Source organism: Dermacentor variabilis, chromosome 4 (assembly GCF_050947875.1).
Source record: "Dermacentor variabilis isolate Ectoservices chromosome 4, ASM5094787v1, whole genome shotgun sequence".
NCBI lineage: Eukaryota > Metazoa > Arthropoda > Arachnida > Ixodida > Ixodidae > Dermacentor > Dermacentor variabilis.
The window spans coordinates 183345041-183363522 of NC_134571.1; the positions used below are offsets into that span (position 1 = coordinate 183345041).

At 50.2% G+C, this 18482-nt stretch overlaps 1 protein-coding gene across 1 annotated transcript in view; it reads right to left on the minus strand.

The window, feature by feature from the left end:
- Positions 1 to 332: 332 nt before the first annotated feature.
- LOC142578451 (uncharacterized) overlaps positions 333 to 18482 on the minus strand; it is a 56852-nt gene continuing 38702 nt past the window's right edge. Inside the window, exons 4-5 of the mRNA XM_075687832.1 lie at positions 1392 to 1516; positions 333 to 435 (exon numbers count right to left, since the gene is read on the minus strand). Coding sequence (XP_075543947.1) covers positions 333 to 435; positions 1392 to 1516 — 228 coding nt within the window. The remainder of the gene's footprint in view (positions 436 to 1391; positions 1517 to 18482) is intronic.

Below are 18482 nucleotides of genomic sequence, written 5' to 3' on the forward strand. Positions count from 1 at the left end.
TCCTTTGACAGCGAATAGCTTTGCCTCGAATAGCCTTCCCTCTTTCGGCTGCTTTAGCGGTAATTCGGTGGCATGAAAGTGGTCGGACTTTGGGCAATGAAGTAGAGGGAACGTACCCAGGGAAAGGTTGGAAGTGACGGAAGGAAGGCGGTGCCATCGTGCTTGAGATCTCACGTAACCAAATGGCGGGCAGGTGCTAAAAAGAGGAGGGACCCCGCTATTCCGCCGATTCGACGTGGTAAGGTGAGGGAAAAGGTGCCTGTTTTCCGGCAAAGGAATGGCCCGGAAGAAATCGAACAGAGGAGGAGGGAGGTTATCGTTCATTCGCCCGCTTACTCGTTCGTCGCACGTGTCTCCAGCCACCCGGCGGTGGCCAGCCAGTAGCAGACGATGCGGTGGACGAGAATTCGTAGCAGATTGTGGTCTCTCGTGCAACTGAATTGAGATGGGTGCCAAGGAACGGTTGAGGGTACTGTCGCTAGCTCGTTCGTCCGTAAGTCTGTTGGGCTATTCGCTTACAACGATAGTCATCGTTGGTGGTTTCTGCAAAATTTTCTTTGCACGCTAACCAACGCTGGTGGTGTTTCTTTGGTGCCATCTCTTGTACCCTTAAAGTGCGACAGCTGCAACACCAGTGGCACGCTCCACGTCATGGCAGCGTTCTGACTCCTTCGGCGCCATCCCACTGCTTGCAACGCTTTGCCTTCGAGAGAAAGTGAGTTTTTGTTTGTACTTGGTAATTTCCTATTACGACGGAAGATTGGCGCTCCTTGGTTTACACTAAGCATGGCCTTAAGCAGCGCTAACTTGACAAAACACCAGAACAAAGAGGGGAGACACACGCCAATCAGGACATATAAAAGAGCCCGGTGACAGACGTGTTATGTGTCTCCCTTCTTCCTTCTTGTGTTTCGTCAAGTTTAGCGCGACTTAAGACCCATGCTTGGTAATATTTCTCAACTAATTTTGGACTGCTTGTTTCCGGAGGGCAGAGAAGTACGTATCATTCGCGCTCTTATATCTTAAGACCCGTGCAATACATATAAGCGCCTACCAGGAATTAAGCCGCGATTTTGCCGTAGGACACCAATAAAGTGTGCCAGTATATGTTTATTATCGTAATAAATTGTGCCGGCGTGAAACACATCTGTATATCAGTGGGCTCGGACGTCGAATAAAGCTGAGGCTTGATTTTGTTTACTACTTCTTGTGAATATTTTGTTCACTTTGCCCTCCGTAATCGCCCTACACCATGCCGGGCCAATCCAATAATCACCGAGAATGACTAATTAGAGGGATGGATAACAAGAAATAAAAAGAAAGGAATGAAAAGAATTCTCACGGGATGCTTCTGCTGGAAATGATAATAACACGAATAAAGCTTTGCTCACCCGCTGATACTTTGCATGAATTGTGTATAGGTAGCAAAATTGGGTTCAAGTTTGTATGGCCTGAAAGCGTAGAAGGTGAACGGCGTATTTATGCCAGCGTCATTTTTCAACTTCTCGTGCAGCGTCTGAAATAAAGAGAGGAGAACATAAACAAGCATATTAGAAGCAGTTCCAATGCGCTCAGAGCTGGTTACTTAAAACCACGCTTGGTAATTTTTCACCACTATCGAATGACACGGCCGTCACACTTTTCTAAAACAAAATCAACAAGGACCCACGATGGAAACCACATGCGGCGTCGTATGCATTCACTAAAAGCCTTGAGCCATGGTGTCACGACTGCGGATGGCTGCGGCGGCGATGCCAGCCATTCGCACCGAGATTAACGCCAGTGAGGTTTTTCGGCAACTCGCTGAAGGTCACGGTCCGAAATGCAGCTGAGAAAACCTTACACACCCTGTTATTGCCGACAGAACACTCAGCTCGCACACTCTAAAAGAAGAAGCAATACTGTCGTCTCACATTACTTCTTGATGCTGTTATCTTGAGTACTCCCGCGATGCTTTCAGCATAGACGTCCTTTGCAAGCGGTCGTTAGTTTAAACTTTCATCGCAGTGGTCGGGCACTTGCCCTTGAAAAGAATGGAGAAAACTCCTGTGTGAGGCTCCGGTTTGGCCCAATTTCTTTCGCAGCATTACCATATCAACCCAACAGCCAAAGTAGCTGTGGCAGCGTTCGTGTGCCGACGACGACGATGTGCCAACCAATGGAGCGCGAGTCGCGCGAGCACGCGAGCACGCTAGCCGCGCGCCCATTGAGCAGGGAGGATAAAGTTAGACTGTAAATAAGTTCCGCCATTATGCGGAAGATCTGCAGGTAAAATAACAGAAAACAACAATTGCGGCACTGTGTGACTGTGTGAAGAACTGTCACTGTGTGAAGAACTAGATGTCGGCCGCTGCGGAGCTCCGTTGTGCCTAGTTGGTACGCCCCACCTCCGTACAGCGTTTTTCATCACTGTACCACCGCATACCACCCGCAAACAAACGAATTGACAGAGCGCTTTAACCGAACTATTGGTCACATGCTTTCGATGTATGTCGCCTCCAACCACACCGACTGGGACCTCATCCTTCCCTATGTCACGTACGCCTACAATACGGCCCCCCAGTTAACGACGGGCTTTTCTCCCTTCTTTCTTCTATATGGCCGCGAACCATCATTTCCCATTGGCACCATTCTTCCTTACAGTCCCAACTCATCAGAGGGTACACCGGTTTCCGAAGCCGCCCGATATGCAGAACAATGTCGGCAACTAGCTCGCTCCCTTACAATGCAAGAACAAGTGCTACAGAAATTTCGTCATGACGACGGGCACCCCCACCACCAGTTTTCGCCTGACGCTCTCGTTTGGTTGTGGGTGCCTCCTACTTCGACACCAGGTGTCTCCTCCAAGTTTGCTTCCCGATACCATGGACCCTACCGGATTCTACAGCAAACTTCTCCGATGAACTACGTCATCGAGCCTCTAACGCCTCTTACGGACCTGCGTCGCGGAGGCCGCGAAATTGTGCACGTAGATCGGCTCAAGCCGCATCACTTCGTCCTCACGACGCCTTAGGCCTCCTCGGCGGCTCCGTCTTCAGGGAGGGGGGAATATGTAAGGAAGAAGGGTGCCGTGCAGAGCTTCGCAGCCGGATCGCCAGTGCTACTGAAGTGGAGCACGGGGTAGACGCTGTCCCTGGTGTGACTTGCTAAGCCTACGCCGTTGTTTCTTCCTGTCGGCTTCGTTCGTGTCGTCCACAGCCGTGTCGGACTTCCTTGCCATAGAGCGAACGCTTCAGTTGCGCCTTCAAATGGCGGACTTTGCCACCATGGGCTGCGGTTAGGCTTGCATGGGGAAGACTTGGACAAATGGGTTCAAGAGCGATGGTCGATAATATGCGAGAAAGCTCAGAAGGAGCGCGAGAAGCGAGTGGTTGAACAGGCGACTGAGAAAGCACATCTGGAAGAAGAGCTTTGCAAGGTACGCCTTCGCACCAAATGCCTATATTCATCACTCACGCATCCTTGCTCCGAAGGGACAAGTTCCATGGTTGGGGATGCAATAGAGCAGTGCAAAGGTGACCGGAAAACTCTCTCGATAGTACATCGGAGGGTTTGCACCATGGTCAAGATAAACCTGAAGATATTGTTACGGGAAGGGAGAAGCGTTCGTCTATTTACAAGTGGCTTTTAATGGCTGATCCAACAAGCGAAGAGCATCGATACTGCTAAACACTTCTTCGTAATCGCTAAGACCACCGTCAGCGTCGTCTTCTTTCCACATTACCGACTGTGACATTACCCCCGTCGGAAAAAGCAGCTGATTGGTGCGGCTCATCGGTCCGAGAAAGGTAAGGTTTGAGACGGCTGACGTGGATGATGTCAGAGAGAGGTGAAGGCACCGTGGCATTCAGCGGAGACACTTCATATGTGACAGGGGTCACCTGGCGAAGGATGCGGTAAGGGCGATAGTATCGCGAGAGGAATTTCTCGGAAAGACCAACATGCCGAGTTGGATACCAAACTAGCACAAGAGCACCTGGTTCGTAGTTCACATCGTGATGGAGCTGGTCGTAACGGCACTTCTGGCGTGTCTCTGAAGCAGAAAGACGAATGCCGGCAATCTGGCGTGCTTGGGTCGCGGTGGCTATTACATCCCGAGTGTACTCTGTCGGCGAGTCGAGTGTCGTCGAAAGGAGAGTCTCGAAAGGCAAAGTCGGCTCACGGCCGAAGAGGAAATAGAAGGGTGAATAGCCAGCTGTGTCGTGGCGCGAGGAATTGTAGGCGAACGTGACAAATGGTAGAGCAATGTCCCAGTCGTGATGATCGGAGGAAACATACATTGCTAGCATGTCAGTTATTGTGCAGTTCAGGCGTTCGGTAAGACCGTTAGTTTGAGGATGGTAAGCGGTAGTAAGTTTGTGTTTAGTAGCACATGATCGAAGTAGGTCGTTTATGACTTTGGCAAGAAAGTATCTGCCGCGATCGGTGAGAAGTTGACGAGGTTCACCGTGGTGCAAGATAACGTCGTTAAGCAAGAAATCTGGGACGTCTGTAGCGCAGCTGGTCGGTAGGGCTCTAGTAATGGCATAGCGAGTTGTATAGTCTGTAGCGACGGCAATCCACCTATTTCCGTCCTTAGATATAGGGAATGGTCCGAGGAGATCAAGGCCAACGCGAAAAAAAGTGTCGGCCGGTATATCCAAAGGCTGCAGCAGTCCGGCAGGAAGCACAGCTGGTATTTGTCGGCGTTGACACGACTCACACGCGGCAGTGTAGCGCCGGACGGAGCGGTTGAGACGGGGCCAGAAAAACCGTCGCCGATTTCGGTCATAGGTCCGCGTGATGCCAAGGTGTCCAGCGGTGGGAACGTCGTGCAGTTGCTGCAGTACAATCTGATGCAGATGCGACGGAATGACAGTTAGCAGCTCGGGCCCGTCGGGGTGCATGTTGCGGCGATACAGGATGCCATTTTGTAGTACGAACATGTGAAGGGATGGGTCAGACGGAGCAGAGAGCAGGTGTTCGATAATGGGGCGTAACGACTCATCGCGTCGTTGTTCAGCGCCAATGCCTTGCAAGGCTGAGAGCGAAAGAACGCAGATCGGTGCGACATCCACTAAACCGTCCGGTACATCGACGGGATAAGGAGACAGGCAGGCGGCGTCCTGAAGTAGACGACGCGACTTGTAGACCACAGTGTATGTGTATTCTTGTAGCCGTAGGGCCCAGCGACCGAGGCGTCCGGTGGGATCCTTGAGGGAGGAAAACCAACAAAGGGCGTGGTGGTCGGTTGTAACTGTAAATGGCCGACCATATATGTAGGGTCGGAACTTGCCCACCGCCCAAATGAGGGCGAGGCACTCGCGCTCAGTAATCGAGTAATTGCGCTCGGCGGGAGAGAGGAGGCGACTGGCGTAGGCGATAACGCCGTCGTGCCCACATTGGCCTTGAGCTAAAACTGCGCCGATGCCGTAGCCACTGGCATCAGTGCGGATTTCTGTCGGAGCGGAGGGGTCAAAATGGGCGAGAACAGGAGGTGTGGTAAGCAGCGTGATGAGCTCCGAGAAAGCAGACACTTGTTCAGAGCCCCAACAGAAAGGAACGTCCTTCTTCAGGAGGTCAGTCAGGGGACGGGCAACATGGGCGAAATTTTCCACAAACCTGCGGAAGTAAGAGCAAAGGCCCATAAAGCTGCGAACATCTTTGGTACAAGTTGGTACGGGGAAATTCTGCACAGCATGAACTTTAGCGGGGTCGGGGCGAATTCCTGACGAATCGACGAGGTGTCCGAGCATGGTTATTTGGCGGTGACCGAAGTGGCACTTGGATGAGTTGAGCTGCAAGCGAGCGGTGCGAAAAACAGAAAGAACAGATGAAAGTCTTTCAAGATGAGTCGCAAAAGTTGAAGAGAATACGATGACGTCATCCAAGTAGCACAAACAGATTGATCATTTCAAACCACGCAAGAGCATGTCCATCATCCATTCAAAGGTCGCCGGGGCATAGCACAAGCCAAATGGCATTACTCGGAAATGATATAGGCCGTCTGGTGTGACGACTGCGGTCTTTTCACGGTCCATTTCGTGAACGGCAATTTGCCAATACCCAGAGCGAAGGTCTATAGGTGAAAAATAAGTGGCACCGTGGAGACAATGCAGAGCATCGTCAGTGCGGGGAAGTGGATGTACATCTTTCTTGGTGATCGTGTTTAGATGACGATAGTCAACGCAGAATCGCCAGCTGTTATCCTTCTTTTTGACGAGAACAACAGGGGACGCCCACGGGCTGGAAGAGTGTTCAATAATCCCTTTGGCAAGCATTTTATCAACCTCGCTCTGGATAACTTGTCGCTCAGAGCGCGACATCCGGTATGGGCGTCTGCGAACAGGTGCTGCATCGCCGGTATTTATCCGATGCGTCACGACCGTGGTTTGACGCAAAGGGCGATCGTTCAGATCGAAAATGTCGGAGTAGGACTCGAGGAGGCAACGGAGCTGTGCGGCTTGTTGGGTTGAGAGGTCCGGTGCAATCATCTTTGTAAAGTCGTCGGTCGGGGCTGATGCAGAAGGCGCAGAATGAGCAGTGGTCGAAGACGGCGCAACAGATAGAGCAGAAATGTGGCACTCGTGCGTTGGTGACAACGTGGCAAGAGACATGCCTCGAGGAACTACTTGCGGGCACTGCCCGAAATTTAGGATGGGAAGACATGTCTGATTGTCCACAACAGAAACGATGGTGTGTGGGAAGGAGACATTGTGAGAAAGCAGGGCTGAAGTCGCGGGAGTAACGACATAGTCTCCGTCAGGTACAGGTGGGCTGGCTAAAACAGGGATGAAGGTTGCTGCAAGAAATGGCAGGCATATGAAATCCGCGGAACAAAGCTGCGCTGGAGCTTGAGCAGCAAGGTCAATTGGAACAGGTAGAGGTAGGTCAAGTTGTACACCACCGGCGGAACAGTCAATCAGAGCAGAATGGGCGGACAAAAAGTCGAGTCCGAGGATCACATTGTGAGGGCAACGTTCAAGCACACTAAACAAAACGGACGTGTGGCGACCGGCGACACAGACACGAGCAGTACACAGTACAAGCACAGCCGGAGTTCCACCACCGGCGACCTGGAGCAGTCGAGTCGGAGCAGGAGTAAGTACTTTTTTCAAGTGCGTTCGAAGTTCCGCACTCACGATGGAAATTTGGGTTCCAGTGTCGATGAGTGCTTTAACGGGCAAACCATCCACGTCCACGTCCAGAAGGTTTCGATTAGTAGGCAGGGTCAGCAGAGGAATTTCAGGCCGGTGTTCTAGAGCATCGTCACCTCCAGGAGCTGCCCCAGTTAGTTTCCCGTCGGAGAGCGGCGACGGTAAGCAGGGGATGGAGAGCGACGCAGCGGAGGCGAACGGGAGCGGCGACTATGGGGTGATGGCGATCGGCTGGTCGCGGTGGCTCGAGCGTTGTCAGGTGCGTCTTCAACCTCGGTGGAGAGTGATCGCGGGCGAGGATTCAGTGGGGAGCGGCGGTAGGCCGGAAAGTTTGGTCGAGAGTGGGCTGGCCAGGAACTTCGACAGTGGCGAGAGATGTATCCCACACGTCCACAGTAAAAGCAGATGGGTCTATCGTCATGAGTGCGCCATTCGGCCGGGTTGCGATAGCTCGGATATGGACCGTATTGGCTACGGGGAACAGGGGCAGAGGCAGCAGACGAAGCAAAGTCAGCACGGCTGGCGGAGCAGATGGATGGAAGACCTACATTGGCAAGTTCTTGGCGAATGACCGACTGAATGAGTGACACAAGCGGCCGGGAATAGTCAAAGCACTGCGTCACTGGCGTGGCTGGAGACGCTGCTTCGATTTCTCGCCGAACGATACGTACGACGTATCGGAGGAGGTGGGCTCACGCGGTGGACCAATGTCTTCGTACGTCGATTAAGCTGCGGTATTAGGTAGACGCGTAAACTGTCCAACTATGCGGCGACTCTTGGCGTCTTCAAAGCGGCGACATTCGTTAATGATCTCATTGACCGTTGTGATGTTCTTATAAACAAGCAGGTTAAACGCGTCGTCCGCGATGCCCTTTAAGACGTGGCTGACCTTGTCTGCCTCTGCCATATTGTTATCTACTTTGCGGCAAAGAGCGAGGACGTCCTGGATGTACGCCACGTAAGATTCAGTGGACGTCTGTACACCGGTCCCAAGGTCCTTCATCGCAGCACGTTGGCGGCCGACGGGTTTGCCGAACAAATATCTAAGCTTCTGTTCACACTGGTCGCAACTCGTAATCTCTTCTTCATGTGTTTCGAACCAGACCCGTGCTGTTTTCTTGAGGTAGAATATTATATTAGCCAGCATAAGCATGTTATCCCACCTGTTCTGTGCGCTGACCCGTTCATAATTCTGTAACCAGTCATCAACGTCAACGTTGTCAATCCCGGAAAACATGCCGGGGTCGCGAGGCTGGGCCAGGATGACCGTCGGTGGCGACGACGGGGCCGCGGTGGAACTTTCTCCTTCGGAAGACATGGCGGCCAGGTTACGTCCGCTGCGGAGCTCCGTCTTGCTCGAGTAATTACCCCGCACGTCCACCAATTATGTTACGGGAAGGAAGAAGCGTTCGTCTATTTACAAGTGGCTTTTAATGGCTGAGCCAACAAGCGAAGAGCATCGATACTGCTAAACACTTCGTCGTCGCTAAGACCGCCGTCAGCGTCGTTTTCTTTCCACATTACCGACTGTGACAATATCAGGGTTTCTGAGGAACCGTGTGTTGTTTCCATAAAAAGTACTGAGGTGTCCTCACTGCGTTCCTCGAATCCGACAAAAGCAACTCCTTGTGACACTATGCGCACTTGGAAGGGTTCAGGACTGTGTACCAAATAAACTCATGGCTTTAAAGATTCAGAAGATCCTTTGTGTTTTCATGCACTCGTGTGTCGTTCTAGCATTGGCAGTGATGCTGCAACAATGCATCACAACATTCACTACCTTATAACGCCGGCAGTGACTTGATCGATGCCATCCACAGACATTAATGCCTGGAGCGATATGATCGCCGATTGCCCAGTGTACCCTGACCGAGAAGATAGATGTATGGTACGGTTGATGTGGGAACGGGTCACTTAAATGAGCTGTAATGTTTCACCTATGATTTCTCTCGGACTTTTGACCTTGGACACGGTGACATAAAGACTCGATTTTGTTTTGCTGAAATAGAGTGTGTCGTAATAGACTGTCGCGCACTTAGCGGCAACGTTCATTTTTTGAAAAAAACTTTGTAAAAAGGGGGCTTATGTGATGTGTGTAGTGCGGACACGGTGTGGTGGTTGGAGAGGACAAGAAGCAGACGAGTAGTGCGCGCGCCAAGGTGAATTCCATGCTGGATGGAAAACGACAACGTCTAATACCGTCAAGCACGTGAACACGAGGCGCAAGAAAAAAAAACAAACAGAAAAAGCCAATCCCATCACAAGACACCACGGAGCTTCAAGCAGCCAATGAGCAAACGAGGAATCGGCCAGAGCGGGAGAAAAAGCGGGGCGCGCTTGCATAAGGGGGATACACAGGGATAGTTCCAGCAAGCGACCCCAGTAGAAAGTTGGCCAGAGGACTGGGAGATGAAGACAGGCCGACGGGTTCCGGACCAGTGCCACCAGGACGTTACCCGACCGAGGCCTCCTTCCAACTCATTCCTGTGTGTCGCCACTCTACCCGATCGTGAATTCCTGCCCAAGGCTGGCCAGCTTCTGCGCCCGTGGGCAGGACGAGAGCAGCGGGGCTACGGGCCCGAGTTCTACGCCCAGCTGCCTGCACAGAACGCCGCCGCAATTTGTTCGTGCCGCGAAGCCGCCTGCCTTCCCTCTCCAAGCCAGTGCTGACGCGCTATGGTTGCCCGATCAACGGTCCAACACCTCGACCTTTGGTGAAACCGGCGCCATTTCTCGTCGTCTTTTCGCCGCTTCTCCACATCGAGATTATTATGCGCCCTTGCAGTCGTGGTCAGCCCGGACTCGCGCACTGTTAACGCCATAGTAGTCCTCAGTGTGTTTCTTGCCGTGATGTCTCTTTGAGTGCTTATTTTATGTTTTCTCCTCTTTCTAGTTTTATTAAAAGTTTGTGTGTGTTTTTGAAACAAACCGCTTTGTCCTCAGTTGGGTTCCCGGAGAACCATCAGAGAACCGAATCCCTAAAGAAAAGCACCTGCATCACATCTTGGTACCCATTGTGTCACCCTAATTGTCCAACGGCTATCTAATTTGCGCAATACATGACCTGCCCAGCCCCATTTTTTTCTCTTAACGTCTATTAGAATATCGTCTATACCCGTTTGCTCTCTTAACCAAAAAGGTCGCGGGGCTGCGGCTGGAACGTGTCATAGCTGATGGTATCGGCCTCGTGGGTCGGAAACAGGAAGCGAGGGGTTCCGCCGAGGTAAATATGACGTTGACCAGCATTACAGTTGCATCCCAGCCAATCTCCTTGCTGACACGCTCGTATGTCCTGAGCCACTCTACCACGTCAACGCTGTTCTCCGGAAAAGTTCCCGGGATCACGGGTATGTAAGAGGGCGATAAATTAGGTGGTGGTGGCAGACGTAGTTGGCAGCGACTTGTCATCAACTGATGTCCTGGCGGTAGAATCGAGATGGCGTGCTCTGCGAAGCTCCAGTGTCGGAAGCACCCAGCACCTCCACCAAATAAATGTAACGCGGAAGCACAGCAGGTAAACTATATAAACAATGCATTTGCAAAGGGTAGCAAGCACTGGCCAACATGGAAGCCAGCCAATATCAAGCAAGGCGCATCGACATCCTCAGGTGAGCCAAAGGCCGCTTATCGGTATGTTCCAGTAAATCCAAGTGTCCACGTCTTCTTCGGATCACACGTTGCAATATATATATATATATATATATATATATATATATATATATATTGTAACGCACAGTTTGCGTGACGGTGCTTTAATCACTTCACCCTGGGCGAACTTGTGCCCGACAAGCAGCTAAACGAGAGCCTCACTAGAACGGCCACAGCAGTTTTCCGCAAGGCACCCGCTCCTCTTCTTGTTTTCTCGTGTCCCGCGCTGATGGCACGTTGCTCCGATTGCGCGTGCCTTGCGGGCCCGTGTTGCCCGCTTCACTGCCGCTATCTTTCGCAGGTAGCAGTAAGAAGCAGGACGGACGCAGGAGGCGGCTGGCGCGTAATTTGAAATCGTCTTGCGTCATTGTCCCCCTTCCAAGAGTGCATCGTCCCGATGCGCATAGAGAAGGCGGTGTTTTGTAGACTGTCAGGAATTCTCAATGTTTGTAGGCGGAAGCAGTTATTGCCTGTCGTAGTACGGTTTCATTCGGACGACATGAACGATTTCTGTTCGATGCCGCCGTCGTGATGAGGTTACTTGACCTTCTGGAGCAACTTCGTAGTTCAATAGACTGATTCGGCGAATTATCCTATACGGGCCAAAATAACGACGAAGAAGCTTCTCTGATAGGCCGCGCATCCGTACGGGAGTCCACACCCATACTCTGTCTCCAGGTGCATACTGGACGTCTCTTCGTCGCAAGTTGTATCGGTCCGCGTCGGTTTGTTGCTGCTGCTGAATGCGGTGTCGCGCCAGCTGCCGTGCTTCTTCAGCTCTTTGTGTGAAGTCGCTGACGTCATTGTCATTTTCGAAGGTCTCATCTACTGGTAGCATTGCATCTAGGGTTGTGGTGACGGTCCGGCCAAACACGAGTTGGAAAGGTGTCATTTGAGTCGTCTCTTGCACAGCGGTATTGCACGCAAACGTGACGTACGGTAGTATCCTGTCCCATGTCCGGTGCTCCATGTCCACGTATATTGACAACATATCAGTCAGCGTTCTGTTCAGTCGTTCAGTCAGTCCATTTGTTTGCGGATGATATGGGGTGGTTTTTCGGTGACTGGTGTGCGTCAATTTCATGATGGACTGTGTCAAATGGGCAGTAAAAATGGTTCCTCGGTCCGTGATGAGAACTTTAGGAGCGCCATGCCATAGTACTATGTTAGTGACGAAAAATTCTGCTACTTCACTGGCCGTTCCTTTGGCAAGAGACCCTGTCTCGGCATATCGAGTTAGGTAGTCAGTTGCAACTACGATCCAACGATTTCCCGATGACGATGTGGGAAAGGGGCCAAGTAAGTCCATTCCCACTTGTGCGAATGGAGTTTCCGGTGGCTGTATCGGTTGTAGGAGGCCTGCTGGCTTGAATGGTGGTATTTTACGTCTTTGGCAGTTCCGGCAGGTTCGCACGTAGTTTTGCACAGAGTTCAATAACTTTGGCCAGTAATACTTCATGCGGATGCGTGCGAATGTTCTGCTCACTCCTAAATGCCCTGCTGATGGGTCGTCGTGGCATGCTTCCAATATCTCGAGTCGTAACTTTGAAGGTACGACGAGCAGAAAAGTCTCTGCACTATGTTCAAAATTTCTTTTGTATAGGACATTGTTTCTCAGGACGAACGACGACAAGCTGCGGACAAAAGCCCGTGGTATGTCAACAGGGTGTCCTTCTAGATAATCAATGAGCAGGCGTAAATCCCCGTCGGATCGCTGATGCTGAGCCATTTGCGATGTTGTCACAGCTCCTAGGAACGGGCAATCCTGTTCATTTTCCCTAAGCGTAGATTCCGTGTATTCAATCGGTGCACGTGACAAGCAATCAGCATCACTGTGCTTGCGACCGGACTTGTATACGACAGTTATATCGTATTCCTGCAGCCGTAGACTCCATCTTGCTAGCCGTCCAGATGGGTCTTTGAAATTCGCCAGCCAGCACAATGAATGGTGGTCGCTGATAGCTCGGAAGGGTCGGCCATATAAGTATGGTCTAAACTTGCTGATGGCCCATATCACCGCGAGGCATTCTTTTTCTGTCGCTGAGTAGTTCACTTCAGCCTTCGAAAGTGTTCGACTAGCATACGCAATGACTCGTTCCTCTCCATTTTGCCACTGAATGAGGACGGCACCGAGTCCTAAATTGCTTGCGTCTGTGTGAATATCAGTTTCGGCTTCCTCGTCGAAATGAGCAAGAACTGGGTGGTTCTGAAGACGCTTTCGGAGCTCATTGAAAGCATTCTCTTGCTCATTCAACCAGACGAAAGGCGAGTCTTCCTTTGTTAGCCGCGTTAGTGGTTCGGCGATCCTTGAAAAATTTTTGACGAAGCGTCTGTAGTAGGCGCAAAGTCCTAAGAATCGCCTAACAGCCTTTTTATCAGTTGGTTTGGGAAATTTCTCCACGGCCGCAGTCTTCTCAGGGTCCGGGCGAATGCCTTCTGAACTGACGACATGGCCGAGGAAAAGAAGCTCGCCAAAGCCGAAATGACATTTCTGCGGTTTTATCGTCAGACCTGCTGATCTAATAGCTTTCATCACAGCCCGCAGTCGTTCTACATGCTGCTCGAAGGTGGTAGAAAAAACCACGACATCATCAAGATAAACGAGACAGGTTTGCCATTTCAGACCGGTGAGCACAGTGTCCATCATCCGCTGAAACGTGGCAGATGCGGAACAAAGGCCGAATGGAAGAACTTTGAACTCATATAGTCCGTCTGGCGTCACAAATGCCGTCTTTTCACGATCTCGTTCGTCCACTTCTATCTGCCAGTAGCCGCTTTTGAGGTCCAGGGAGGAAAAGAATTTGGCATCTTGTAGTCTATCTAGAGTGTCGTCGATTCTTGGAAGTGGGTACACATCCCGCTTTGTGACGGCGTTCAGCTTCCGATAATCAATGCAGAAGCGCAAGGTCTGGTCCTTTTTCTTTACAAGTACCACAGGCGACGCCCACGGACTTGCCGACGGCTGAATTACATCGTCTTCCAGCATTTCCTTAACTTGACTTCCTATAGCTTCTCTCTCTTTTGGTGACACTCGGTAGGGATGCTGGAAAATAGGCCTCACTGATTCGTCGACAATTATCCGATGTTTGGCAATAGATGTCCGCCGGACTTTGGATGACATTGAAAAACATTCGGCGAACTCTCTTACGAGTGCTTCTATTTGCTCCTTCTGTCTGGGCGATAGACCTGGTTCGATGTCGATGGCTGCAAGGACAGAATCCGTATCTTGGAATTTCGATGTTGAAATCTCTGGGATGCTCAGGTCTGTAACTTGGACGAAGTTATTAAGGCTGGCAATAACGGTTCCCTTCGCGACATGTTGCACCTCATTTCCAAAATTAGTGAGGAAAACGTTGGCACATCCACCACGCAGCTGAACAAGCCCTCTTGCCACGCAGATCCCTTTTTCGAGTAGGAGTCTGGTGTTGCTGTCTGCAATTCCTTCGCAGTCACTGAACGCGTCGCTTCTTACTGCGACGGCTACGCTGGATCTAGGAGGAAGCATCACGTCGTCATCGGCAATGTAAAGGGCGTCGAATTTTTCTTTAGTGTTGAATGCTGCGATAGCGTGCTTTGTTGAAAAGGAAACACATGATTCCGGCAGGTTGATTACAGCGCCATTATCCTGCAAGAAGTCCATGCCAATAATCAAGTCTCTTGAGCACTCGGGAAGGACGATAAAGCTAGCGACGTACGTGAAGCCTCGTATTCCTATGCTAGCCGTGCACTTGCCCGTGGGGTCGATGAGGTGTCCTCCTGCGGTGCGAACTTGTGGTCCTTTCCATGGTGTCAGCACTTTCTTCAGCTTCGTGGCAAGCTCATTACTTATTACCGAGTAATCGGCACCTGTATCCACTAACGCGTTCACTTCGTAACCGTCAACAAACACGCGTAAATCGGAACCAACGTCGCTCTGATGGCACTGGTTTCTGAGTCCCTCGTCGTCGCTCGGAGTCATCGATGGAGGTTCTTGTCTTTTCGCGTTGGCAGCGACCTTACCTCCTGAGGTCACTGACTCTAGTTTTCCCGACGCGGGCTCTGTGAACGGCGTCTTGGGGAGCTTGAAGACGGGCGAGGGCTCGGTGACCGATGCCTCAACGGCGCTGTTGATCGAGGTTGGTGTTGCTGGTAGAGGTATGGGGAGCTCTGACGAGTGGACAGATACTCTTCGATTTCAAATGGACGCTCACCATTTCGGGGGCAAGGGGCGTTCACCGGAAAGCCACGAAGCCCTGCCTGGCGATAGTGGCACATTCTGTACAGGTGGCCAGCCTCCCCACAGTGGTAGCAGAGGGGTATTCGGTCAGGAGTGCGCCATACATCAGCCTTCCTGAATCTTCTCTCGGGTGGCGGCAGCGTAGCTCGAGGCATCGAGCTATTGATTGAGGAAGTGGCGGCGACGTCAGCACGTCCGGGAGTTTGCCGCAGCACATCGGCATATGAGACGCTCGGTTGGCGCAGTAGTGGCGCTTGGGGCTCAGCACGTACGGGAGTTTGCCTCAGCACATCGGCATATGAGACGCTCGGTTGGCGCAGTAGTGGCACTTGGGGCTGCGCACTGAGCTGTGGTTCCTGGACAGCCTGTCTGACCTCTTCACGAACCAGGTCTGCAAGCGAAGAGGGCGTTAGAGCGCTCTGGTCAAGCCGTAGCCTCTGGAGCTCTTCTCGCACTACAGATCGCACGAGCTCCCGTATGATCTCCACGCTGTTTCCAAAGACCGCTGGATATGCGTCTACAGAGGTGATGTTCATCTCCCGGTTGTACATCCTTGATCGCTGTTGCAACGTGCTTTCCATTGTTGTCGCCTCTGAACGAAACTCAGCAACGGTGCGCGGTGGGCTCCGAACCAACCCTGCAAACAGTTCCTGTTTTACGCCCCGCATTAGATGGCGTAGTTTCTTGTCCTCGCTCATGTTCGGATCAGCTCGGCGTAATAGGCGGGACATGTCTTCTACATACATGGCCACGCTTTCGTTATTCCGCTGGTTTCTTGCTTGCAGGGCAGCTTCGGCCCTCTCCTTGCGGTCGGTACTCGGGTAAGTCGCCAGCAACTCCCGTCGGAAAGCATCCCATGATACAAATGTCGCTTCGTGGTTTTCAAACCACGTTCGAGCGCTGTCCTCTAACGCGAAGTAAACATTTCGTAGCTTGCGCTCTCCATTCCATCCATTGAACTCAGCGACGCGCTCAAAGCGTTCCAGCCAGTCCTCGGCGTCTTCAAATGTGTCGCCGTGGAAAGGCTCTGGCGTCATTGGCGAGCTCACCACGATGTGAGTTGGCGTGGCTTGAGTTGCCATCTCGGTAGCGTTTCCGCTAGCAGATGCTGATGCTCCGATCGAATCCGGTAAAGAGGAAAACTCGGGGGGCTCACCACGTAGGCGACGACTGCTGCGTTGGTGAACAGGAGTCAACTCGATGGGTCCGAGTCGCCGTGAGTCCGGGCTCCTTTCTCTAACTTGAGAAGGGCTTGAAATCATACCCCGCACCTCCACCAGATTTGTAACGCACAGTTTGCGTGACGGTGCTTTAATCACTTCACCCTGGGCGAACTTGTGCCCGACAAGCAGCTAAACGAGAGCCTCACTAGAACGTCCACAATATATATATATATATATATTGGGCAATCTAATCTTCGATATCTGCTACGCGGATATTGTGAAAAACCTCGTAAACAATTCCCCTTGTCTGCAGCACAGATAATTCTTGCGGCGACTCTAAAAACAGAGTGCCTTTCTACAGCGCCCATAAAGAACAACGTTTGTGAATGTTCGATGAGTATTAGCTATAACCGAAAATCAGATAATTAGTATTTTTTCGCCAAATTTACCACCTTTGCCTTTCACCGTGTTGTTTCTAAGGTTGGCGAGTTTGCAGCAGCTTCGACTGCAGGATGTCATTTTGCATGACAGAGTGAATCTGCGTGCATGACACCTCGTCGACAACGATTTGCTGCACAGAATGTCATGAGATTTGTTATGCATCATCGACCACCTCAAGAACCGCCCTGTTTTTTTGTTGGAATGCGACAATAATGCAAAACGCGGTTGGTATTCTAACGAAAGAATCAAGCCCCGTTATCCCCATATTCTCCTAATTTGATTCCTTGGGTTGAAATAGCATAATGGACACCAAGGGGGGAAATCTTATATATAATCATTGTGTGTATGTAAAGTAGTTTTAGTGGGCTTTTCGGATGATATGGGTCAGTATAGCAGAATGCAGCTTTTTCGTCATTCATTGTTAACAGACCTCACTATTGATTGCGGCAACAAGTGTAATGTAGTTTGCTAGAACTCGTACGAACATATATATTGTGAAGAAATTGGCGTGGAGAAATAGACAAATACTTTGTAAGGAACAGATGTTCATTGAGACCAATAAATCTTAGCCTTACATCTCTAGATGGTACTGCTGAATGAATACCCACACTGTAGAATTATCCATAACATATTAGTCCATTAAAATAAAGCAATCTTCGAACAACATATGAACTTAACATTTGTTTGATAAATGATTCCTTTTTATGGCAAAGTAATACAGAAATACAATATACAAAGGAAAAAGAATTGGAGGAAAGGAAATTGAAAGCATCAACTAAGGCATGAATATAAACAGCGCTCAACTTTTCGCAATCTTGCAGCTGGTTATCGTCTTGCCTGACATTTTGATTCATCGTATTTGTTTATGACGTTTATTTTTATGTTAGAGCCAAACTCACACTCACCGTATTTTGACGTAATTGCTCATTTATTTATTATTTGGTCATTCTCTGTTTTTCATTACCGCCCAACAAAATGTGTATTCATAATATTTGCTTTCATTTCACATCTACACGGATGTTAACCGAACGCGTCGTGATGCGGCGTGTTTTTTTCCAATTTGTTCATTGTTTGTTTTCCAAAGGTCCAAATACTTTATCTTATTCCTAGGTAGTTTTCTGGGAAATCTAACTCTACTGCATTAATACCTGCTTACACGTGTAGATTCTTTTTTGTTTGGTCATTCCTACTCTTTGTAGGAATTGACAGCAGTGCCCTTACCTACTCCATCATAATCACTGCTAAACACGTCTTTCGGGCCTTTATTTTAACACTTCGGCTTGTCTTGACCTACACGATACGCAGGAGCTGCTCCCCCAATGAGGATTGGGGTGAGTGAGCAATGCGCACACAAGAACACTGCCAAGGAAAACACTTCCTGACCTGATGACAAGAATCCTTGTTCAAATGTTGGCTACAGCAACGTCCCTTCCAACAATGTTGGCCCATGTTCATGATTTTCTAACCCATAGGTTACCTTTGTTTTGTTCTGCGATTATACTTTATTCCCTTTCTCTAGGATGGAAGTTCACGAATACTTTTCGTTTCTCCTAGCAGCATCAAGTATATCCTTGCAAAGGATATTACGTTAAGAACAACTTTTGCCACGAAACTGTCCAATACGTGTAGCTGAAGAAACTAAACATGCTTAACTGTGCAAAACAATTTGATGACGGCATTTTTTCAGCTATTTGATTAAGTGATATAATGTTCATTCATATCACACACCCAAAGATTTCTTAACTTTTCAGCTATGTCAACGTGTTGGCCAGACAACTCTATTTTCTGAACATTTTCACAATATAGCTCCTGCTGCTAGAGTTACCTTCACGGCATTTGCATTAAAGGGCATTTACTATCGGGGACGAAACTGCCAAG